The sequence below is a fragment of the Oncorhynchus mykiss genome, chromosome 6, assembly GCF_013265735.2.
Source record: "Oncorhynchus mykiss isolate Arlee chromosome 6, USDA_OmykA_1.1, whole genome shotgun sequence".
NCBI classification, from domain to species: domain Eukaryota; kingdom Metazoa; phylum Chordata; class Actinopteri; order Salmoniformes; family Salmonidae; genus Oncorhynchus; species Oncorhynchus mykiss.
Window position 1 is genome coordinate 64,884,137 of NC_048570.1, and position 25,490 is coordinate 64,909,626.

The following is a 25,490-nucleotide window of genomic DNA, read 5'->3' on the forward strand; positions in this document are numbered from 1 at the left end:
TATTTCAAGAATTTGAAATGACAGAATAATAGTACAGAGAATTGTTCATTTCGGCTTTTACTTCTTTCATCACATTCCCAGTCGGTCAGAAGTTTACATGTATTTGGTAGCATTGCCTTTAAATTGTGTAACTTGGATCAAATGTTTCAGGTAGCCTTCCACAAGCCCATTCCTCCTGACAGAGCTGGTGTAACTGAGTCAGGTTTGTAGGCCTCCTTGCTCGCACATGCTTTTTGAGTTCTGCCCACAAATCTTCTATAGGATTGAGGTCAGGGCTTTGTGATGGCCACTCCAATACCTTGACTTTGTTGTCCTTAATCCATTTTGCCACAACTTTGGAAGTATGCTTGGGGTCATTGTCCATTTGGAAGACCCATTTGCGACCAAGCTTTAACTTCCTGACTGATGTCTTGAGATGTTGCTTCAATATATCCACATAATTTTGCCTCCTCGTGATGCCATCTATGTTGTGAAATGCACCAGTCCTTCCTGCAGCAAAGCACCCCCACAACATGATGCTGCCACCCCTGTCAGTTGGGATGGTTTTCTTCGGCTTGCAAGCATCCCCCTTTTTCCTCCAAACATAACGATTGTCATTATGGCCAAACGGTTCTATTTTTGTACGATCTTTGTCCTCATGTGCAGTTGCAAACCGTAGTCTGTCTTTTTTTATGGCGGTTTTGGAGCAGTGGCTTCTTCCTTGCTGAGTGGCCTTTCAGGATATGTCGATATAGGACTCGCTTTACTGTGGATATAGGTACTTTTGTACCCGTTTCCTCCAGCATCTTCACAAGGTCCTTTGCTGTTGTTCTGGGATTGATTTGCACTTTTTGCACCAAAGCATGTTCATCTCTAGGAGACAGAATGCGTCTCCTTCCTGAGAGGTATGACTGCTGCGTGGTCCCATGGTGTTTATACTTGCATACTATTGTTTGTATAGATGAACATGGTACCTTCGAGCGTTTGGAAATTGCTCCCAAAGATGAACCAGTCTTGTGGAGGTCTACCATTTTTATTCTGAGGTCTTGGCTGAGGCACGGAGTTTGAAGGTAGGCCTTGAAAAACATCCACAGGTACACCTCCAAATGACGTCAATCAGAAGCTTCTAAAGCCATGACATAATTTTCTGGAATTTTCCAAGCTGTTTAAACGCACAGTCAACTTAGTGTATGTAAACGTCTGACCCACTGGAATTGTGATACAGTGAATTATAAGTGACATAATCTGTTTGTAAACAATTGTTGGAAAAATGACTTGTGTCATGCACAAAGTAGATGTCCTAACAGACTTGCCAAAACTATAGTTTGATAAGACATTTGTGGAGTGGTTGAAAAACCACTTTTAATGACTCCAACCTAAGTGTATGTAAACTTCCGACTTCAACTGTACATATGGCATTTATGTGTGTATATATATATATATATATATATATATATATACGGTATTGTTGACAGATGTTTTATCTATTTGCTTTTTGAAGATTTTGCTAGATTAACAACTGCACATTAACTGTTCAGCCCATTTAAGGAATGTCCAAATATTTAAAATGTATGCTGTTATAGTTGTGTGTAGCTGCTTTCTTTGTGTGTAATCGTTAAACTGATGTAGATGTTTATTCTCCAGAAGACCGGTAAGGAGCTCTAACTTTTAATAAAGTTATCATGCATCTTAGATGTTTGGCAAAAACACTTTGTCCCTCATTGGTTTCTCTATTGTGGAGGTAATTTCAAAAGAACAAACAACTTTCAGTCTGTCATTATCCAGACTAACGACAACATCATTCTTCAGTCATTCAAGAAGCATTGATATTTCAGAGGTAATATGATCCTGTGAGATCTGAGGAGGAATGTGAAGGGCTTTTCATACTGATGCTTATAAAATTACAGCATTGAACTACAATACAAAAGCCAACCAAGGCGGTCTGCATAGAGCAGAAAGAAGTCTGACTTTTCTCTACAGGACTCTGGTTGGAAGCCTCACTTAGTTTTTGCTTCACTTAGAAAAACACAGAGTATATCCCCCCCCCCCCCCCCCCCCCCCCCCCCCTTTGCCCTCAGAACATCCCCAATTTGTCGGGGCATGGAATCTAATGTCGAAAGCATTTGACAGGGATGCTGGCCCATGTTGACACCAATGCTTCCCACAGTTGTGTCAAGTTGGCTGGATGTCCTTAGAGTGGTGGACATTCTTGATACATGGGAAACTGTTGAATGTGAAAAACCCAGAAGCGTTGCAGTTTTTGACACAGACCGGTGTGCCTGGCACCTACTACCATACCTGTATGGTAACAGATGTTCATAATGTTTTGTGCACTCAGTGTATTATAGGACCTTAGGATTCTTTTTTAGTTGATGCATGCCAGCAAAGGCACTACACAACACTAAACAATACATTAATTGCAATATAACGGTGACAAACGATGCCCACAAGCTGTTTGGCCCTACATAAAGCTGTCCCAACTGGCAGCAAAACAGTCCATTCAGGCTCATTTACTGCCTACTAAAAAAACAGCTGATATGACTGACTTGTTTAAACAAATGTGATTTCTACTGACAATTGAGATGTACAAACTATGGCGTAAGGGAACGACGAGCGGATAAGAGGCTTTCTGTAATTTCGATTATGACAATTTCGATTAGTCAATATAACTATTTGTTCAGCACTTTTGAAATGTACAGAGACAGAATTCAGAACATGGGCCGTTTTTACAGTATTCTCCCTGTACACTAAGTCAGAACCGTAGGATAAATAAAGGGGGCATATAAGCAATATTCAATGATTACCTTTCTCTAAAACAGGCTATAAGCTACATGTGCACCACCAAGTCAGAACAGTAGGCTAAGTTATGAGGGGGAAAGGGACAAAATTATTAGGGTGAGGCACATGGGCTACTAACAGCTTACTACATAACTGTCACGACTCCCGCCAAAGTTGGCTCCCCTGCCTGTTCATCACCAGTCTACTAGCCGCCACCGATCCCTTCTTCCCTTTCTGTTAGTTTAGTCTTATTATTTGCACCTGTCCCTATTTGTGTTTTCTTGATTTTCTAGCCTATTTAAGCTTGTTAGGCCCGCTCTAGTTTGTGCAGATTATTTTGTGTTTATGTTTAGTGTTGGATGTGGTTTTGTGCCCCGGACCGTTTTACCCTGTGTTTTGGGTTGGTCAGTGTTTTCTCGAACTCTCTGCTCTCTGCACCTTACTCCTACCTTCCACTCCTATTCATCCGTGACAACAACATACACTTAGTATTACTTTCTTAGCTGGCATATTACATAATTTATGCAACAGCATACAATACATTTTTGGAATTACCTTGTTGTTCTGTGGTCACTTGAACAGGACGGTGGTGCGGCAGTCCTTCTTTTGGCCAAATTTTGTCATCCAACTTTGTCATCAAAGTCTCGCATTCTCTGGATTTATGGTGCTTTCAATATAACTGGGAACTCTGGAAAAAAAGAAGGTTGAATCATGATGTCAGTGATATTCAGGTCGGAGCTCTAGAAAGTGGCCAGAGTTCCCGACTTGGAATTCCGAGTTGGATGAGCATTCAAAACCAATTTTCCCAGTCTGAGCTCTTTTTTCCCCGCAGAGTTCCCAGTTGTCTTGAACTCACTAAAGTCTGAGATTTACCAGTTCAGAGTTTCCAGTTGTTTTGAACGCGGCAGAAATCATGCTGGATTGACAGTATGGCCAATGTATTCAACCTTTTCTGGCCCATGGCATGTGAATGCTTTCTTTTAAAGCTTGGAAAAGAGACTCTTAAACTCAGACTTGGACCACACACCCACTCCACTGAATAGTAGGCTAATGATTGCTTTGCAATGCTTTCAGTTACCCACGGATTCCTTCCAAACCACTCATTGTTGAATTTGCGTTGTCCAACTTGTTGTGTAAAGTTTATGTCCAATGACCGATGAGCACAGATACATTTCATCTATAATTTTTCTTCATATGACAATGATTGAAAAGGATTTGCCAGTAGATTGATGACTGCTTGTCTAGCTTGCTAGCTAAGATTTTGAAGGTATGATGTTGACATGATGAGTCCAATCAAAGCTACGGTAGATAACGTAATTTGATATAATTTTATCTGTGGCCAATGACCTTGAACCTTCTTGGATGGGCACTTCTAATGTAAATCTATGGCAGCACCTAAGGCGCTTGAATTTTCGATCTGTCCCCAGTAGATTTTGCAGTGATTTAGTGTCCCCATGCTTGACAGAACACTGAGCCAATCATGGCACAACTAGAGAATATTACCAACCCCTTTGATCAGTATTTTCCGTTGGCTGCCCCACTACCACAGAAAGCACTGAGCTAGGCTGAAACGCTTGCTTTTTGGAACTGCCTTACTCAAGAAAGCAAAAAAGAGACCATGTTTGTATGTGACTTTATTAACTCTATTATTATTGTTTATTTTTTTACATTGTTTGCAAACTGATATGTGACACGTATTAATGGAAAAATAGCATCCAAAACAGCCAACAACAACAAATAGCCCTTACACAGCCTGGAGGTGTGTTGGGTCATTGTCCTGTCGAAAAACAAATGATAGTCCCACTAAGCGCAAACCAGATGGGATGGCGTATCGCTACAGAATGCTGTGGTAGCCATGCTGGTCAAGTGTGCCTTGAATTATAAATAAATCAGAGATAGTGTCACCAGCAAAGCACCCCCACACCATAACACCTCCTCCATGCTTCACGGTGGGAACCACACATGCGGAGATCATCCGTGCTCCTACTCTGCGTCTCACAAAGACACGGCGGTTGGACCCAATAATCTCAAATTTGGACTCATCAGACCAAGGACAGATTTCCACCGGTTTAATGTCCATTGCTTGTGTTTCTTGGCCCAAGCAAGTCTCTTCTTCTTATTGGTGTCCTTTAGTCGTGATTTATTTTCAGCAATTCGACCATGAAGGCCTGATTCACACAGTCTCCTCTGAACAGTTGATGTTGAGATGTGTCTGTTACTTGAACTCTGTAAAGTATTTATTTGGGCTGCAATTTCTGATGCTGGTAACTCTAATGAACTTATCCTCTGCAGCAGAGGTAACTCTGGTTCTTCCTTTCCTGTGGCGGTCCTCATGAGAAACAGTTTTATCATAGCGCTTGATGGTTTTTGAAACTGCACTTGAAGAAACCTTCAAAGTTCTTGACATTTTCCAGATTGACTGACCTTCATGTCTTAAAGTAATGATGGACTGTCCTTTCTCTTTGCTTATTGGAGCTGTTCTTGTCATAATATGGACATGGTCTTTTACCAAATAGGGCTATCTTCTGTATACCACCTCTACCTTGTCACAACACAACTGTTTGGCTCAAATGTATTAAGGAAAGAAATTCCACAAATTAACTTTTAACAAGGCACACCTGTTAATTGAAATGCATTCCAGGTGACTACCTCATCAAGGCAAAGGGTGGCTACATTGAAGAATCTCAAATATAAAATATATTTTGATTTGTTTAACCCTTATTTGGTTACTACATGATTCCAAATGTGTTATTTCATAGTTTTGAGGTCTTCACTATTATTCTACATAATAAATAGATAACCCTGGAATGAGTAGACGTGTCCAAACTTTTGACTGGTGCTGTATTTATTTTTTGTTTGCTAAACAGGTGGGGCTCAGAACAGGTGGGGGCTCTGCCCCACCTGCCCTGAATGACCGTTCGCCACTGAGTAATGCATAATTAAAATAATTAAAATCCTCCTCAGACATAGCATAACTTAGCTGACTAAGTTTCATTCAAGTTTACCATGTAATTGATATCCCAGCCTTTACCCTCTTTTGTATTTGTCATACACGGGTGTGTGCAGTTTACTGCCCAGCCAAAGTAACTTGACCAGGCACATTTTTCTAATGGCTTTTGTGCTACTCCATTATCTTTACAAGATGAAGTATGCAATAAAGAAATTAGGTTTTAGTGTGTACAAGTGTGAAAGTCCAACCCATGAATATGTTAGAAACATGGACTGCCATAAAATGACTACAGTATGCTCTCATTTTCCCTGTCAGAGTAAACAGTATATCCACATACTTTTGCTTCTCATGATGCCATCTATTTTGTGAAGTGCACCAGTCCCTCCTGTGTAACCGATGTGAAATGGCTAGCTAGTTAGCGGTGGTGCGCGCTAATAGCGTTTCAATCGGTGACGTCACTTGCTCTGAGACCTTGAAGTAGTTGTTCCCCTTGCTCTGCAAGGGCCGCGGCTTTTGTTGAGCAATGGGTTACGATGCTTCGAGGGTGGCTGTTGTCAGTGTACAGAGGGTCCCTGGTTCGAGCCCAGGTAGGGGCGAGGAGAGGAACGGAAGCAATACTTTTACACCTGCAGCAAAGCACCCCCACAACATGATGCTGCCACTCCCGTGCTTCACGGTTAGGATGGTGTTCTTCAGCTTAGAAACCTCCCCCTTTCTCCTCCAAACATAACAATGGTCATTATGGCCAAACAGTTCTATTTTTGTTTCATCAGACCAGAGGACATTTCTCCAAAAAGTACAATCTTTGTCCCCATGTGTAGTTGCAAACTGTAGTCTGGCTTTTTTATGGCGGTTTTGGAGCATTAGCTTCTTTCTTGCTGAGCGGCCTTTCAGGTTATGTCGATATAGGACTCTTTTTACTGTGGCTATAGATACTTTTGTACCCATTTCCTACAGCATCTTCACAAGGTCCTTTGCTGTTGTTCTGGGACTGATTTGTACTTTTCGCACCAAAGTAAGTTAATCTCTAGGAGACAGAATGCGTCTCCATCCTGAGCGGTATGACGGCCGCGAGGACCCATGGTGTTTATACTTGCGTACTATTGATTATACAGATGAACGTGGTACCTTCAGGCGTTTGGAAATTGCTCCCAAGGATGAACCAGACTTGTGGAGGTCTACAATTCTTTTCTGAGGTCTTGGCTGATTTCTTTTGATTTTCCCATGATGTCAAGCAAAGAGTCACTGAGTTTGAAGGTAGGCCTTGAAATACATCCACATGTACTCCTCCAATTGACTCAAATTATGTCAATTGGCCTATCAGAAGCTTCTAAAGCCATGACATCATTTTCTGGATTTTTCCAAGCTGTTTACAGGCACAGTCAACTTAGTGTATGCCAACTTCTGACCCACTGGAATTGTGATACAGTGAATTATAAGTGAAATAATCTGTCTGTAAACAATTGTTGGAAAAATGGATTGTGTCATGCACAAAGTAGATGTCCTAACCGACTTGCCAAAACTATAGTTTGTTAACAAGACATTTGTGGAGTGGTTCGAGTTTTAATGACTCCAACCTAAGTGTATGTAAACTTCCAACTTCAACTGTATAAACCATCTGAGCCTTTACATTTGGATGTATGCCAAACCACTTTAGGTTTGTGAATGAACTAAATAGATTATTATTAGTGTATTCATTGATTGATCAAAATCTGTACCTTGGATTTCCCTTCATGAGGATGTGACATTGTATAGTGAAGGTGTCATGTGGTGTAGTAAATGATATACACTCATAAATCTGGCTGTGGGCTATAAATCTAAGTTATATGGTTTCATCCTTGGTGTAGGAAGGGGAAGGCTTTATTCAGACTTCTGTGTTTCTCTTTTGCCGGTTGACATTGACTGTCCTACTGAGTGGACATTTGTGGAGACGATAACTATTCTGGATGTGGATTTATACATCTTTGCGACCAGGAAGTTGAAACACTGATTATCAAGGTAAATCTACAGTATTGATAAACTAGAAAGAGCAACAACAAGCTCATTACCTTGGTAAAATTATTCACCTTTTATGCTACTGTGGTCAAATTATTAAAACTGCCTTGAAATAGTTCCATTCTGCTGTATAACTTACTGTACATACCAGTACCTACATATAGTGCCTTCACTTTTTCCACATTTTGTTGTGTTACAGCCTGAATTATTTAAATAGACTGTTTTTGTCACTGGCCTACACACAATACCCCATAATGTCAAAATGGAATTATGTTTTTAAAATTTTTCAAAATTAATTACAAATTAAAACCTGAAATGCCTTGAGTCAATAAATATTCAACCCCTTTGTTATGGCAAGCCTAAATAAGTTCAGAAAATGTGGTTAACAAGTTACATAAGTTGCATGGACTCACTCTGTGTGCAATAATAGTGTTTAACAGGACTTTTTTTTATGACTAATCTCTGTACCTCACACATACAATTATCTGTAAGGTCCCTCAGTCGAGCAGTAAATTTCAAACACAGATTCAACGACAAAGACCAGGGAGGTTTTCCAATACCTCGTAAAGAAAGACACCTATTGGTTGATGGGTACAAATAAAAAAAGCTGACATTGAATATCCCTTTGAGCATGGTGAAGTTATCAATTACACTTTGGATGGTGTATCAATACGCCCAGTCACTAGAAAGATACAGGCGTCCTTCCTACTCAGTTGCCGGAGAGGAAGGAAACCGCTCAGGGCTTGATGGCGGTGATAGGAGAAAACTGAGGATAGATCAACAACATTGTAGTTACTCCACAATACTAACCTAATTGACAGAGTGAAAATACAAACACATTATTGAGTACCACTCTCTCTATTTTCAAGCGTAGTGGTGGTTGGTATCGTTAAGGACTGGGGAGTTTTTCAGGATAAAAAAATAAACCGAACGGAGTTCTCATGTAAATGACATTTTCTATTGTGTGTAGATGGGTGAGAGAAAATGGGTGAGAGAAATGGGTGGGTGAGAGAAAAAATATATTTAATCAATTTTGAATTTAGACTGTAACACAACAAAATGTGGAATAAGTCAAGAGGTATGAATACTTTCAAAAGTCACCATTAGTATTTGTTTAATTCTTCAAGCTCTGTCAAGTTGATTGTTGATCATTACTAGTCAGCCATTTTCAAATCTTGCTATAGATTTTCAAGCCTATTTAAGTCAAAACTGTAACTAGGCCACTCAGGAATATTCAATGTCGTCTTGTCATTCCAATTTAAAAAATATATTACATCTTTCCCAGGTCTTCTGAAAGGATACGAGATGCATCCGTTTATATTAGTCTTAATCACACTCCTGGTCTTATGGCCACCTACTGTTCATGGTGGGAAGGTCCTGGTGTTTCCAGTGGAAGGCAGCCATTGGATCAACATGAATGTCATTATTGAAGCGCTGCATTCAAGAGGTCACAGTGTGTCAGTAGTACGGCCATCAGACAGCTGGTACATCAAGGAAACCTCCCCTCACTATAGTTCAATCCCAATTGATATTCCAGGTGGATTTGATGAGGACTTTGCCACAGTGTTTGTGGGTAGACTTCTGGAGATCCAGAGAGAGGGAAAGGGTGCATGGGCTCGTTTTAAACTGGAAATGGAGCTCACGTTAAAAGCCGGAGAGATGCATGAAAAGATTTGTGAAATGCTTACATACATATTTGAGAATAAAGAGCTGATGAAATCTCTCCAGGATGCAAAGTACGACTTGGTTCTGACTGATCCTGCTATGGCAGGGGGAGTTATACTGGCACACTACCTTAGTTTACCCGTTGTTTTTAATGTCAGATGGACCATTCACGGTGAAGGTCATTTTGCTATAGCTCCCTCTCCTCTTTCATATGTTCCTATGGTAGGGGCAGAGCTAACGGACAAAATGACTTTTCTTGAGAAAGTAAAAAATGTACTGATTTATGGAATGAGCGCTGCTCAGATTGCACATGCTATTAGTCCACAATACACTGCCTTGGTTAGTCAGTACTTTGGTCCTGAGGTTGACTACTTCTCATTGTTTCAAGCTGCTGATTTATGGCTCATGAGAGTTGACTTTGTGTTTGAGTTCCCTCGTCCCACCATGCCTAATGTTATCTATATGGGAGGGTTCCAATGTAAACCTGCCAAGCCTCTTCCCCAAGACCTGGAGGAGTTTGTGCATAGTTCAGGGGAACATGGAGTCATTATCATGTCTTTGGGAACCTTAGTTGCACAGCTTCCTCGTGATTTAACTGATGAATTGGCTGCTGCTTTTTCCCAACTGCCTCAGAAGGTAATCTGGAGATACAAAGGAGACAGGCCAACTACTCTGGGCAACAACACCTTACTAGTTGACTGGATGCCTCAGAATGATCTGTTAGGACACCCTAAGACAAGGCTGTTTGTAGCTCACGGAGGAACAAATGGGGTTCAAGAGGCTATCTACCACGGTGTTCCAATAGTAGGCTTACCATTGATTTTTGATCAACCTGACAATCTTCACAAAATGGAAGCCAGAGGAGCAGCGAAGATCCTGGATATTTTTACAATAAGCAGGGATATCTTCCTCCAGGCCTTACAGGAAGTTCTGAATGAGCCGTCCTACAGGATGAACATGCAGAGACTCTCCAGGCTACACCGGGACGTGCCAATGGAACCCTTGGACACTGCCCTCTTCTGGATTGAGTTTGTCATGAGACACAAAGGTGCTGCTCACCTGCGTACAGAGTCCTACAGAATGCCCTGGTACTCCTACCACTCTGTAGATGTAATGGTGTTTTTACTGGCTGTTGTGCTACTTATTATGCTGACTACTGTTGCAATCATCAGGTGTTTATGCTTCAGGATGTGTAGTAGACTAAAAATTAAACATGAATGAAATTATTTGAGAAGGCCATTGTGTATTGGCTTGAATAGCAAAACACCAATGACAAATACAGTACATGTTTCATTGAGAAAGCAAAAATGTAAATACATTATTTACTGGCAAGAGAGATTGATACCACTTATTAGCATAATGGATAGTTGCCTACTTGACAGTGATGGATATTAGCGTTGTTTTATTACATCTGCAGCCAAAAACATTTCATATGTATTATATTTCATCATATAAATGATGGCATAACTTCTGTTTTGATAGTCAAGCAAAGCAATAATATTGTATTCTGTACGTGATACATCACTGTACAAAAGCCTGAGCTTTTTTTTCATTAAATAAATCATTTATTTAATAAAAAATGCATTGTACAGAGAGACTGTGAGTATGAGCAGTTGTTACATTTTAATTTGTCCCTGGTTAAACCTAATATCCAGTGTTACACATGAGACAACACATAACATTACTCCCTTTCGACAGTGCTACATGTGCATATTCTGCTTAGTATGAGATATATATTTTTTCTCTGAATAATGTCAACTACTGTATGTAGTTTAGCTGGGCCTAGGATTGGGCCTGGGAGTCAGTGGTCTGGGAGTGATGGGATGGGCCTCACAATAGAATGAGAAGGCCAGTCAAGAGAGGTACTCCTCCCAGACAGGGTAAAGACCAATCCTTTATTGCATACCTGCAGATGGCCACAATAGGCACCATAGGTATTGAAGTGCAGCCTAGCCCAGCCCAGCCCAGCCCAGCCCAGCCCAGCCCAGCCTGGGCCAGTCAAAAGTTTGGACACACTTACTCATTCAACGTTTTTTTTATTTTTTACTATTTTCTACATTGTAGAATAATAGTGAAGACATCAAAACTATGAAATAACACATATGGAATCATGTCGTTACCAGAAAGTGTTAAACATTTTTTTTATATATATATACAGTATATATATATATATATATATGGAATGCTAGAATGCTTTCCCAACAGTCTTGAAGGAGTTGCCACATATGCTGAGCACTTGTTGGCTGCTTTTCTTTCACTCTGCGGTCCAACTCATCCCAAACCATCTTAAATGGTTTGAGGTCGGGTGATTGTGGAGGCCAGGTCATCTGATGCAGCACTCCATCACTCTTCTTCTTGGTCAAATAACCCTTACACAGCCTGGAGGTGTGTTGGGTCATTGTCCTGTTGAAAAACAAATGATAGTCCCACTAAGCGTAAACAAGATGGGATGGCGTATAGCTGCAGAATGCTGTGATAGCCATGCTGGTCAAGTGTGCCTTCAATTCTAAATAAATCGGAGACAGTGTCACCAGCAAAGCACCCCCACACCATCACACCTCTTCCTCCATGCCTTGCGGTGTGAACCACACATGTGGAGATCATCCATTCACCTACTCTGCGTCTCACAAAGACATGGTGGTTGGAACCAAAAATCTAACATTTGGACTCATCAGACCAAAGGACAGATTTCCACCAGTCAGTCTCCTCTGAACAGTTTATGTTGAGATGTGTCTGTTACTTGAACTCTGTGAAGAATTTATTTGGGATGCAATTTCTGATGCTGGTAAGTCTAATGAACTTATCCTCTGCAGCAGAGGTAACTCTGGGTCTTCCTTTCCTGTGGCGGTCCTCATGAGAGCCAGTTTTATCATAGCGCTTGATGATTTTTGCGACTGCACTTGAAGAAACGTTCAAAGCTCTTGAAATGTTCGTGATTGACTGACCTTCATGTCTTAAAGTAATGATGGACTGTCCTTTCTATTTGCCTTTTTGAGCTGTTCTTGCCGTAATATGATCTTGATATTTTACCAAATAGGGCTATCTGCTGTATACCACCCCTAACTTGTCACAACACAACTGATTGGCTCAAACGCATTAAGGTAAGAAATTCCACAAATGAACTTTTAATAAGGCACACCTGTTCATTGAAATGTATTTCAGGTGACTACCTCATGATGCTAGTTGAGATAATGCAAGATTGTGCAAAGCTGTCATCAAAGCAAAGGGTCGCTACTTTGAAGAATCTCAAATTTAAAATATATATATATAAAAATGTGTTTAACACTTTCTGGTAATGACATGATTCCATATGTGTTACTTCATAGTTTTGATATCTTCACTATTATTTTACAATGTAGAAAATAGTAAAATTAAGAAAAACCCTGGAATGAGTAGGTGTGTCCAAACTTTTGACTGGTACTATACATACTATATGACCTAGAACTGTGTCTGAAATGAGTCAAAATATATGTCTCATGTAGGAAAAATACATGAGGTACTGACATCATGAAGCAACAAATTAAAACTGGCTCAACCAGTTAGAATCAGATTGTCTACATGACTGTATAAACATATATTTAATTGAAGGCAGGTCATGAGAGTGTGTAAGTGGTATGCACGTCCCAAATTTCCCCACTGTTGCTGGGCCAAATGCGGTTGATGATAATGAAAGAAAAGTTTGCACATGGTAAAGACGTATGTTCATGGTATGCATGTATATTGCTCTCATGTACATTCCATGGGTGCAGCATGCAACCATGTATGGGCTTTTCTTTCATTAGTTTCATGAAATGAAATCACTCTCTGAATGATAGTGACATTGAAAATGCAAAAGGTAAATCCAAAAAATGGTAAAAGAAATCACCCCCAAAATCCTTATTTACAAATAGAAAGAGTACTTTCAAACGGGGGGGGGGGGGGGGGGGGGGGGCTGTCCTCTCACGTCGTCCTGGTTCTCAGAGAGCTCATCCGGAGCACGGTGAGCTCCGCTACGTCTGCATCCTGCATCTCAGACTCCTGCTGGCAGCTCTCTCTGATCACATACACTATGAGTCCCACACAGATGATTATGAGAAGAAATATACCTAGAACCTGATACATCAGGGGGCAGAAATAAAGATTGAATAAGGTGAATAACATCCTAAATGTGTCTGCAATGCATAGACTAGACATCTATGTCATTGATAACACACAACTCCATCACCCCACATAAGTAGAGGACTTTGTAACAGGTAAGAGCTGTGCAGTAGCATGAAGAGCTGTATCAAGTGTTTCCGAGTAGGAGTGCTGACTTAGGATCAGTTTAGCCTTTTAGATCTTAATGAATAAGATTACATGGACGAGGGGACCTGATTCTAGATCAGCACTCCCTCACTGAATCGCTTGATACATATCAAGCGCCTAGCCCCTAGCTCCTCATTCCACCTCATATAATGAAACATATGCATGTAACAATGTAGTGATATGCATGAAATGAAACTCACTTGAGACACAACAAATAGCTGCTGTGAGCGGAGCATTAGTTCTTGCGGTGTGACATCTCCCTCACTAGTTGGCTCACACCATTTCTGCGGTGCTGCTTTATCAACTATGACAAATCTGCCCTTCCAGTCTGTCATTGCACAAGCAAAGTACTGACCATCGAGGAACAACAAGATCAGCCACACGATTGCAGGAACAAAACTGGAAAAAGACACAGTCTTCCGGCACCACGTATCGCACCTGCATCCTTGAATGATCAGCATCAACGTGAAGGCCATGACAGCAGGAATGATGAAGAAGGCAGATGAAAACACTCCGTTCCATTTAGGATTGCAAGGACACTCAAACTCCAGCTCCACCAGCTTCTCTAGTCCCATGAGGATAAATCCAAAAGCCACATTTGAGACCAGAGGACTGTTGCTAAGTTCATTTTTCAGTCTGGTAAGCCATTGTTGTCTACTTTCCATACTAAATAGACCAAGAAATGAGAGTAGTAGAGGTAAAAATCCCAACAGAGGGTGTACCGTTGTGAACACATTGGCAACAGTTAAGTGATGCGTGATTAACAGTTCTAGGGGTACGTTTTTCCCTCTGACAAAATGCCACACTTCTACTCTCATTGGTTTTGAACAAAGGAGGGTGTGTCATCGTCACTGACCTTTCCCCAGCTGATTGGCTGGCGGGGCGTTTCAGGTGGGGTTAGATTTTAAATGTACTCTTCCACAGATAAACTAGAGGGAGGAGAGTAAAGTGGAGGGAAGTCCAGTTTGTTCTGCTATTGGGTGAGAAGACCAGCCATTTACAATACTTCCTCTAGCACACAAATACTCACAGTGCAATGGCCGGTGGATACTGTAGTGCGGCAGCAGTTGGTAGCAACTTTGGAATCAATTTCTCAGATACATTTAGCCACAGAATCAGTATATGGACAGTACTACTTGAACAGTGCCCCTCAAATGGATATTGCATGTGTACTGTATACACACTGACTGAATGGGTTGCCATAGTCTGGCCTTTCATTTAGTATAGTGTGTTTTCCACTCGTTTCCAAAAAACATGAATATATACCCATTACGTATATTGATTTCCCCACTGCTAATGTCCACACAACACAATTTACCCAGTATGATTCAGTTGAATTCTGGCTACTATAATGAACCACCAGATGTCGCCCATGTAACACCACTGCACATATCTAGAATACAGGGATTAATGGGAGGCCATGTTAGTTAGGGTCAATCTGATTGATACAAAGTCCAGTCCAGTAACCTGGAGTCACTGTATCCCGGGTTATGTCTTCCAGTGAAATTAGCTGATATGTGTGGTTCATGGTAGGGTTGTTACCACCCAGTGACCTGTTTCCTATGTATTTACAGTATTATGACGGGGCATGGCGTTTGCGAAAATTAAACCACAGCCTATAATTACTTACCCTCAGGCAGGTGGCAGATTGATGATTTACCTGAATTCCTTGCGATTATAGCAATTATCAGTGTCTCTATAATTGTCATTGGTCAAGAGGTCTACTTTGAGATAAACCACCTGAAGTGGCCACTTTCTTTCTCTCTGTGTGCGTGTGTGTTTGCGCGCGAGCGTTTGTGGATGTGCATCTTGGATCAAGCTTTCCTGCGCCACGTTTCGATGCTAACAATCCATATGACTGTCTGTCAATAAAGACGATTGACTTAATAAATGTGCAATGGAAATCAAATTGATGTAGGCAATAATTCATGCATATTCGGAATGATTGTTTGTAAAAATGTACACCTTCATTTTGGGCACTAAAGGTCCTCGTTTCTATGAGCGCCAATGCGCATCGGTCTGCGCATCTCTGATCCTTCAGAACTACAACCGTGGACGCTCTCACTGACATCGAAAGACCTCTTCCGCAATCCGATGAAGGAGGCTCCGTTTATGGCCCTACTACATCAGCATCCCTGACGGAGCTATCCGCCTGTCCTGGACCATTCCTTGCTGCCTTCATTTCGTTATTTTCCGGAGGACTTTACCTTTATAGCCTTCGCAGATCATTCTAAAGAACTCCGCATCCACTCTGCTATGCACCTTTAGACCAGATCTCTAATTCCCGCGATCAATATCTCATCTCCCACAATCGCCTTATCTCGTCCCTGCCTGGTCCTCTCATCGAACCCCAAGAATGCAGCCCAATGCAGTAATGTTGGCTGTGGTCCTTTTTGGAAACTTGATGCTGCATTACGTCTCGGCTCAAAACGGTAAGAATGAAGATGTGCCCATGCCCGGGATTGTACACAATCGCAGTCAGACACAGTGTCTTGCTAATTGTTCCAATGAGGAGCCTACTGTGACTCGAATATGTTTTTGATTAAGATTTGATGAAGGGGGCGTCTGTCATTTGACATAATGTCAAATATGAGGGCCATGGGCGCATTTACGCATCGCAATATAGTTTTTATTTGGAACAAACTCGTTTACATAACTCTGTTCACAGTATTTAGGGTGCTACATTTTTTTACGACCATTTCCCTACGCACACGATTCTCAATTTTATAGTGTATGGAAATGGATTGAAACTAGATAAATATGCTATTGCAAACCAGAGCATAAATATCTTACAGCAAACCAGGGCATAGTTGTGTTTGCTTGGAATTTCCTAATATAAGCTCTATTAGATATTTCGTTCTGTTTGGAGTTAGTATTATATTATTATTATTTGATGGATACATTGGAATTTCTTAGTCTCCAGGAATTATTTGTCTTCATTGATAAATAGATTACTGAATGCACAGATTGTTGACATGCTTTGATTGTAGCATATTTAGTATTTGGGATGTACGTATTGTTTGTTATGTTGTGAAGAAGAGCAGCGTAATGCATTCCTAGCGTAATGGAGATAGATGACTGTTGAAGAACCTGCCAAACAGTCTGCACGACTCAGGACTGTTAAGCCCATAGTCTCTCTCTGGCTAAAACACAACAAACAAATCATCAGGCTTTCATAATTAAAGAGGTCAATGTTACACTTTATATGAATGTGTGTGTGTGTGTGTGTGTGTGTGTGTCATTTCTACATCTCATGTGAATTAACAAGCAGACATTGTCATTGATATCATTCTTAGTGACAGTGTTGATATTTGGAAAGGTCATGACACGTTTTCTGCCCCCCAAATACAATCTGCATTATAGTAAACAGCATCTTTGGTTTCCTGGAAATATTAGGCCCATTAGTGTGTGTTAGTGGAGTTGAGATTCTATTACATAATCACTGTTGGCTCAAAGCAGAGTGTTGATAACCTCAACACATATACACAACTTCCAACAAAACACATTTAGATTATCTGTCCGTAGCCTACACGTTTGAAGGTTATAATATCTTATTCCACAATATGATGAATAACCTTTCAAATGATTATCACCAATTACTTTCCACATTTGATTGATTTCAATTGTCTCTCCATGGGCCATCCAAGTTCATTTCTTTCAGTCTTTGATGAACACACAGTCAGTCACAAGGGGCAGCATTGAGGGAAGCATAATTTGCTTGACATGAAGGATGCCTGAGCCTCCTCATCATTGCGTGTTAAGGGTTGCTTTCCCTGACATGACCCTGATGGATGGCCAATCCCAGTGAATCACTTCTGTCACCCAGAGGGGGCACCAATCAGAGGCAGCCTCTACACAAAACACATGCTAATGCATGTTCTCAGAGCTGAGCTACTACCAGCTATTGGTACGTTTTATGACAAAAATTGTTTAAATAACGAAAGTTGCAATTTTGGATTGTGTTATAGGCCTATAGAAAACAAATAAAAATGCACCAGTCTATTACTGCTAGAACTGACTTTGCTGATAACTACTTTGTTGAGGGAAAATCTACTTGCTACGATTGTGATATGTTGTTGTTTCACCTAACTATTTTAAGTCGCTCTGGATAAGAGCATTTGCTAAAGGACTGTTAGCACTGTGAACACCGAAAGATTGTAATATGAAGTTGTACAGCAATAGTCACTCAAAGCAGAATAGAGAAATCAATCATTGGTTAAACTATTCTCACTAGAAGAAAAATAAACGCACACCTATTTAGGCGAGGTGCTGGCTAGCGGAGTAGAAAACTTGAAAATAAAAGAGAGCCGCACACTCTAGGAGCTCAGATGCAAAAATGTAATTACCAACCTGTCTTCATCAGGGTATAGGGTACCCTGATGACAGCTTGGCTGTCGAAACGTTGGTAATTACATTTTAATGAATGGTATACTGATGCTATTTGGTCGCACAAATATGGGTACATCCTCCAAACAAATGAATTCATATTTCACAGTCTGGATTTAGTGTGAGTGATGTAACGTGGCAGGTTTCACTATGTCACATTTGATTTCCTCAGCAATATTTCAGATTCGGGGCAATGGCGTGTAAAGAAGTGTAATTATAAGGGCAGGGGATTTAATCACAGTACAGTATGTGTGAAGCAGAGGAGGGAGCTGAGCTGAGGCCATTATACCTCTATATGCTTGGGGAGCCTGACCAACCATAGATGGCTGAGATTCAGCAACAGATATCGGGAGGACTGTAAATAGCATTGGTCCATTCTGCTGCCAGTCGCTATTTATAGAGCGGAGACACAGCACCCTGAGCACAGAGAACTGTGGCTTTAACGTCCTTTTGCGAAAGTGAGTCCATTAACTCTTAATGGGTAGCAGCATCCCTGTGCACAGCTGTTTGGCTCTCTGAAGACTCACTAGATGCATGTGAAACATTTAAGCTCTTAAAGGGCCTCGTTCTTTTATGCATGAGGAATATGAAGAGGGGTTCTCTCCTGTCTCTAACCTTAAGATGCTGCTTATGGCAATGCACCATGGATAATCTCCCCCTATGAACAATTGAACAGCCATAACAGCTGTTCAATTGTTCAGGACATTTGTGTGTAGAACATCCTCTTTTTGAGTTGACATAGAATACAGACCACAATGTGAATTCCTTTGATGTGAGTTACCAATAGAATCGTGAACCAAGTCAAGCATCAAATCAATGCTGCTCTAAATGCGTCTGTTATCTTACTTTAAGACAGAAAGCGACGACCTCTCATTATTTATTCATGTAGTACAGTATTAGTAGGTTTGTGTGGCTCAAAGCCACAGACAGTTTATCAACACAGTCCCAGCTTGTATCACTAAACACATTTCATGATCAAATTCCCTGAACCAGGGCCAGGCAACATTTTAAAAGGATACCTAAAATGGCATCTCGCTTACAATGAATAAGGGATTCAATTGACCTAACTGTAAGTTACAGAGTAGCTTGGTAACTGTATGTCCATGCTGTATCACTGCCCATGTTCTGAGTAACAAAGGAAAATGTGCTGTGGGACGTAAGCCAGTTCTTCCACTGAGTCACAATAGCCCACTGTGAAACATGATACATACTGCACCGATGGCAACAGCATCAGGCACCCCTCAGCCTCCAACACAGTACACACCAGACATACTGTAGCTACTGGTGATGATACCCAAATGGAAGACGCTAGATGGAATTTTAAACAAAATGGAGACTTAATGTTGTTATGTGGTTGTGTAGAATATTTGTTCTGCGAGATTTGTTTGTGGTTACAATGTGTGTTGTCACAGTGTGTCCAATAAAGAAAACCCCTTATTTGATAGTTGTTGTCACAAACTGTTATGGTGACATGGATGAGTGTCAGCTAGTCCTGTGGCATATGGTATCTTAACCATGCTAGCTTTGCACAGTGACAGAGGGCCCGGGTTGTCTGTCATCTTGACCTATGAAAGGGTTAATCGGGGAACAATGTTTGCTGGTTGATGGGGATAAGCCCATTTCAGCCGGGGATGGGGGGGGGGGTTTAACTCTCATGAAAGCGGTGGCTCCCCTCTATGACCCGAATGGCTGTCCCTGAGTAGTCACAGTAAGATGGCAGAAGTCACCTCCTCCCTCTTATCTCAGCTGTTGTTGCTAACTGCCATTTATCCACAACACCACTCTAATTCATGCAGGCATCAAGGTTTATTGTTGATTTGTTCAAACGAATGAGGAAATCTATAGCCGCCCACCCATCGATGTGTTAAGAGCAGCTCAGAAACAGATACATCATCCTTCAACCCACAGCAGTGACTCATTTACAACTGTCAGAGCAGGAGGCTTTGTGAAATCTTGGGCAATCGGCCAAGTGTAACACCTCTTAACCAGATGCTGGAAGTCAGCTAAGTTGGCTCTCCTACAAAAGTCAGATATACTGGCTAAGACAATGGAGCATCACACCACAGTACACTGATACTACAGCTAGATCTGTAATGCCCGTGATTTCAATATCAAATTCCAACACTTTGAGTTTGTTTGTTTGTATTTATCCAACTATAGATATGCTCATATCTTCCTGCCCGCACAAAAATAAATGCCCTGCACGTAGCCAGTGCAGTGGCCCTTGTGGTTATCTAGCTGAGGTCTGTCTGTGTTGTGGGACTGGGAGGCAGGTTACAGGTGGTTGACTCAAAGCCACTGCATGCCTGCCTGGTGATGTGTGCTCTGCTTTCAGTCCTCATGGGAGAGAGCTCCCCAACTCACTCACTAGGCCGGGCACATGTGTGATGGGCCACCACACATACTCAGAGGGGATCTATTCACAACAGTATACTCTATATGATGCTATATGACATAATGAAGTGCCTCGCAGAATAAACAGAGATGAATGGATGCTTGTGATTCAGTCTGTGCTGTATATGAATCCATCCTCATTATGGAATAATTTCATTCACATCACCTATGTAATTGTGGTAGTATACCTTTAATGACATTACAGGCTACTCTCTTCTATGAAAACCTCCTGGTTCTCTTCACTTTCTGTTGCCCTCCAAGAGTGGAGGATGTGAGGCCGGTCCAGTTCTTTGATCTCAGTGGATGCTTTAGTTCGGAGGCAGCCTGAGCAGAGACGATGGGCATCCAGGCTGGGCTTTACCCTCTGTGATGATGGGGGATGATCATGGGGGGTGGGCCTAGATGTTTCAGGAGAAACAAACAAACACTAATTACTCTGCATGTATCTGGGCGTCAGGCAGGATGGCACAAGGTCTGTGTAGGCTGTGGTCTGTGTGGGCTCTGGTCTGTGTAGGCTGTGGTCTGTGTAGGCTGTGGTCTGTGTAGGCTCTTGTCTGTGTAGGTTCTGGTATGTGTAGGTTCTGGTATGTGTAGGCTCTGGTAAATCAGGCCGGGATAGTCTGGATCATTTCCAAATCATTTACCCTTTTCCTGTTGCCTTATTATTTACAGCTGCCTGTCACTCACTTCTAACTGTTGCTGCCAGGGTATGGTATGGTATGATCTTCACCGATGTATTGTTCAGTCTCTGGAACATCTTGCTCCGGGTTGACCAGACTAAAGAGTGTTTGGCTTCAGTTGTGTACAGAACATACTGTCTCTAGCTGTGGAAACACAGTGGCTGCATAGCTAGAAGTGTTTGACCTAAAATGGAAAATTATAGCCTACAGTATAAACGCAGTCTCCTGGTTACAAACGGATACAGAACAGTATATTATTTGTCCAACCAAAACGCTAAGTATCTAGGTTATATTGCAATAATTAAATGTTAGGCACAGCTCTTTTTAACACAGTACTGATAGCTATGCGTAGGCGTCCAGTAACCTCCCCCCGCTAGTAACCTCCCCCCACTAGGCACCTAGTAACCTTCCCCCACTAGGCAGCTAGTAACCTCCCCCCACTAGTAACCTCCTCCCACTAAGCAGCTAGTAACCTCCCCTCACTAGGCAGCTAGTAACCTCCCCTCACTAGGCAGCTAGTAACCTCCCCAGACTAGGCAACTAGTAACCTCCCCCCACTAGGCAGCTAGTAACCTCCCCCCACTAGGCAGCTAGTAACCTCTCCCCACTAGGCAGCTAGTAACCTCTCCCCACTAGGCAGCTAGTAACCTCTCCCCACTAGGCAGCTAGTAACCTCCCCCCACTAGGCAGCTAGTAACATCCCCCCACTAGGCAGCTAGTAGTCTCCCCCCACTAGTAATCTCCCCCCACTAAGCAGCTACTAACCTCCCCCCACTAGTAATCTCCCCCGCTAGGCAGCTAGTAACCTCCCCCCACTAGGCAGCTAGTAACCTCCCCCCACTAGGCAGCTAGTAACCTCTCCCCACTAGGCAGCTAGTAACCTCTCCCCACTAGGCAGCTAGTAACCTCCCCCCACTAGGCAGCTAGTAATCTCCCCCCACTAGGCAGCTAGTAACCTCCCCCCACTAGGCAGCTAATAACCTCCCCACTAGGCAGCTAGTATCCTCCCCCCACTAGGTTGCTAGTAATCTCCCCCACTAGGCAGCTAGTAACCTCCCCCCACTAGGCAGCTAGAAACCTCCCCCCACTAAGCAGCTAGTAACCTCCCCCCACTAGGCAGCTAGTAACCTCACCCCACTAAGCGGCTAATAACCTCCCCCCACTAGGCAGCTAGTAACCCCGCCCCCCCCACTAGTAACCTCCCCCTACTAGGCAGCTAGTAACCTCCCCCACTAGGCAGCTAGTAACCTCCCCCCACTAGGCAGCTAGTAACCTCTCCCCACTAGGCAGCTGGTAATCTCCCCCACTAGGCAGCTAGTAACTTCCCCCACTAGGCAGCTAGTAACCTCCCCCCACTAGGCAGCTAGTAATCTCCCCCACTAGGCAGCTAGTAATCTCCCCCACTAGGCAGCTAGTAACCTCCCCCCACTAGGCAGCTAGTAATCTCCCCCCACTAGTAACCTCCCCCACTAGTAACCTCCCCCTACTAGGCAGCTAGTAACCTCCCCCCACTAGGCAGCTAGTAGTCTCTCCCCACTAGGCAGCTGGTAATCTCCCCCACTAGGCAGCTAGTAACCTCCCCCACTAGGCAGCTAGTAACCTCCCCCCACTAGGCAGCTAGTAACCTCTCCCCACTAGGCAGCTAGTAACCTCCCCCCACTAGGCAGCTAGTAACCTCCCCCCACTAGTAATCTCCCCCACTAGGCAGCTAGTAACCTCCCCCCACTAGGCAGCTAGTAACCTCTCCCCACTAGGCAGCTGGTAACCTCCCCCACTAGGCAGCTAGTAACCTCCCCCCGCTAGGCAGCTAGTAACCTCCCCCCGTTAGGCAGCTAGTAACCTCCCCCCACTAGGCAGCTAGTAACCTCTCCCCACTAGGCAGCTGGTAACCTCCCCCACTAGGCAGCTAGTAACCTCCCCCCGCTAGGCAGCAAGTAACTCCCCCACTAGGCAGCTAGTAACCTCCCCTCACTAGGCAGCTAGTAATCTCCCCCACTAGGCAGCTAGTAATCTCCCCCACTAGGCAGCTAGTAACCTCCCCCCACTAGGCAGCTAGTAACATCCCCCCACTAGGCAGCTAGTAGTCTCCCCCCACTAGTAATCTCCCCCCACTAAGCAGCTACTAACCTCCCCCCACTAGTAATCTCCCCCACTAGGCAGCTAGTAACCTCCCCCCACTAGGCAGCTAGTAACCTCCCCCCACTAGGCAGCTAGTAACCTCTCCCCACTAGGCAGCTAGTAACCTCTCCCCACTAGGCAGCTAGTAACCTCCCCCCACTAGGCAGCTAGTAACCTCCCCCCACTAGGCAGCTAGTAACCTCCACCCACTAGGCAACTAATAACCTCCCCACTAGGCAGCTAGTATCCTCCCCCCACTAGGTTGCTAGTAATCTCCCCCACTAGGCAGCTAGTAACCTCCCCCCACTAGGCAGCTAGAAACCTCCCCCCACTAAGCAGCTAGTAACCTCCCCCCACTAGGCAGCCTGTAACCTCCCCCCACTAGGCAGCTAGTAACCTCCCCCACTAGGCAGCTAATAACCTCCCCACTAGGCAGCTAGTATCCTCCCCCCACTAGGTTGCTAGTAATCTCCCCCACTAGGCAGCTAGTAACCTCCCGCCACTAGGCAGCTAGAAACCTCCCCCCACTGAGCAGCTAGTAACCTCCCCCCACTAGGCAGCTAGTAACCTCACCCCACTAAGCGGCTAGTAACCTCCCCCCACTAGGCAGCTAGTAACCCCGCCCCCCCCCACTAGTAAACTCCCCCTACTAGGCAGCTAGTAACCTCCCCCACTAGGCAGCTAGTAACCTCCCCCCACTAGGCAGCTAGTAACCTCTCCCCACTAGGCAGCTGGTAATCTCCCCCACTAGGCAGCTAGTAACCTCCCCCACTAGGCAGCTAGTAACCTCTCCCCACTAGGCAGCTAGTAACCTCTCCCCACTAGGCAGCTGGTAATCTCCCCCACTAGGCAGCTAGTAACCTCCCCCACTAGGCAGCTAGTAACCTCCCCCCACTAGGCAGCTAGTAATCTCCCCCACTAGGCAGCTAGTAACCTCCCCCCACTAGGCAGCTAGAAACCTCCCCCCACTAAGCAGCTAGTAACCTCCCCCCACTAGGCAGCCTTTAACCTCCCCCCACTAGGCAGCTAGTAACCTCCCCCACTAGGCAGCTAATAACCTCCCCACTAGGCAGCTAGTATCCCCCCCCCACTAGGTTGCTAGTAATCTCCCCCACTAGGCAGCTAGTAACCTCCCGCCACTAGGCAGCTAGAAACCTCCCCCCACTGAGCAGCTAGTAACCTCCCCCCACTAGGCAGCTAGTAACCTCACCCCACTAAGCGGCTAGTAACCTCCCCCCACTAGGCAGCTAGTAACCTCTCCCCACTAGGCAGCTGGTAATCTCCCCCACTAGGCAGCTAGTAACCTCCCCCACTAGGCAGCTAGTAACCTCCCCTCACTAGGCAGCTAGTAATCTCCCCCACTAGGCAGCTAGTAATCTCCCCCACTAGGCAGCTAGTAACCTCCCCCCACTAGGCAGCTAGTAATCTCCCCCACTAGTAACCTCCCCCACTAGTAACCTCCCCCTACTAGGCAGCTAGTAACCTCCCCCCACTAGGCAGCTAGTAACCTCTCCCCACTAGGCAGCTGGTAATCTCCCCCACTAGGCAGCTAGTAACCTCCCCCACTAGGCAGCTAGTAACCTCCCCCCACTAGGCAGCTAGTAACCTCTCCCCACTAGGCAGCTAGTAACCTCCCCCCACTAGGCAGCTAGTAACCTCCCCCCACTAGTAATCTCCCCCACTAGCCAGCTAGTAACCTCCCCCCACTAGGCAGCTAGTAACCTCCCCCCACTAGGCAGCTAGAAACCTCCCCCCACTAAGCAGCTAGTAATCTCCCCCCACTAGGCAGCCTGTAACCTCCCCCCACTAGGCAGCTAGTAACCTCCCCCACTAGGCAGCTAATAACCTCCCCACTAGGCAGCTAGTATCCTCCCCCCACTAGGTTGCTAGTAATCTCCCCCACTAGGCAGCTAGAAACCTCCCCCCACTAGGCAGCTAGTAACCTCACCCCACTAAGCGGCTAGTAACCTCCCCCCACTAGGCAGCTAGTAACCCCGCCCCCCCCACTAGTAAACTCCCCCTACTAGGCAGCTAGTAACCTCCCCCACTAGGCAGCTAGTAACCTCTCCCCACTAGGCAGCTGGTAATCTCCCCCACTAGGCAGCTAGTAACCTCCCCCACTAGGCAGCTAGTAACCTCCCCCCACTAGGCAGCTAGTAATCTCCCCCACTAGGCAGCTAGTAATCTCCCCCACTAGGCAGCTAGTAACCTCCCCCCACTAGGCAGCTAGTAATCTCCCCCCACTAGTAACCTCCCCCACT

General features: G+C 43.9%; 3 protein-coding genes across 10 annotated transcripts in view; 2 read left to right on the forward strand and 1 right to left on the reverse strand.

Annotated features, from left to right (window-relative positions):
- The first annotated feature begins 7,549 nt into the window (after nt 1–7,549).
- On the forward strand, nt 7,550–10,979 carry LOC110526348 (UDP-glucuronosyltransferase 2A3). The gene is made up of 2 exons (XM_021607239.2): nt 7,550–7,705; nt 8,988–10,979. Exon 2 carries the CDS (start codon nt 9,008–9,010, stop codon nt 10,586–10,588), a length of 1,581 nt encoding a protein of 526 aa, XP_021462914.2. The 5' UTR covers nt 7,550–7,705; nt 8,988–9,007; the 3' UTR covers nt 10,589–10,979.
- A 2,319-nt stretch (nt 10,980–13,298) lies between these two features.
- Nucleotides 13,299–14,412, reverse strand: LOC118965085 (calcium homeostasis modulator protein 6-like). The gene is made up of 2 exons (XM_036981829.1): nt 13,852–14,412; nt 13,299–13,459 (listed from the first exon to the last, which is right to left on the reverse strand). Exons 1-2 carry the CDS (start codon nt 14,314–14,316, stop codon nt 13,307–13,309), a joined length of 618 nt encoding a protein of 205 aa, XP_036837724.1. The 5' UTR covers nt 14,317–14,412; the 3' UTR covers nt 13,299–13,306.
- Nucleotides 14,413–15,664: 1,252 nt separating this feature from the next.
- The window catches only part of LOC110526349 (neuroplastin), a 62,347-nt gene continuing 52,521 nt past the window's right edge, over nt 15,665–25,490 (forward strand). For 4 of the 8 annotated variants that reach the window (XR_005052194.1, XR_005052195.1, XR_002473931.2 and 1 more), the window contains exon 1: nt 15,665–16,083. Coding sequence is in view for 4 of the 8 variants with exons in the window: in XM_021607243.2 (XP_021462918.1) it covers nt 16,008–16,083 (76 nt within the window). In the remaining 4 variants the exon portion in view is untranslated. The remainder of the gene's footprint in view (nt 16,084–25,490) is intronic. The other 4 variants (XM_021607243.2, XM_021607244.2, XM_021607240.2 and 1 more) reach the window with 3 other exon arrangements.

What these genes read in the sequence shown, in the direction of transcription:
- LOC110526348 (XM_021607239.2), top strand. Translation starts at nt 9,008, where the DNA reads ATGCATCCGTTTATATTAGTCTTAATCACACTCCTGGTCTTATGGCCA.
- LOC118965085 (XM_036981829.1), bottom strand. Translation starts at nt 14,316, where the DNA reads ATGGAAAGTAGACAACAATGGCTTACCAGACTGAAAAATGAACTTAGC. An exon ending in AGCTATTTGTTGTGTCTCAA is followed by an intron (nt 13,460 to 13,851) that starts GTGAGTTTCATT and finishes CTGATGTATCAG; the next exon opens with GTTCTAGGTATATTTCTTCT.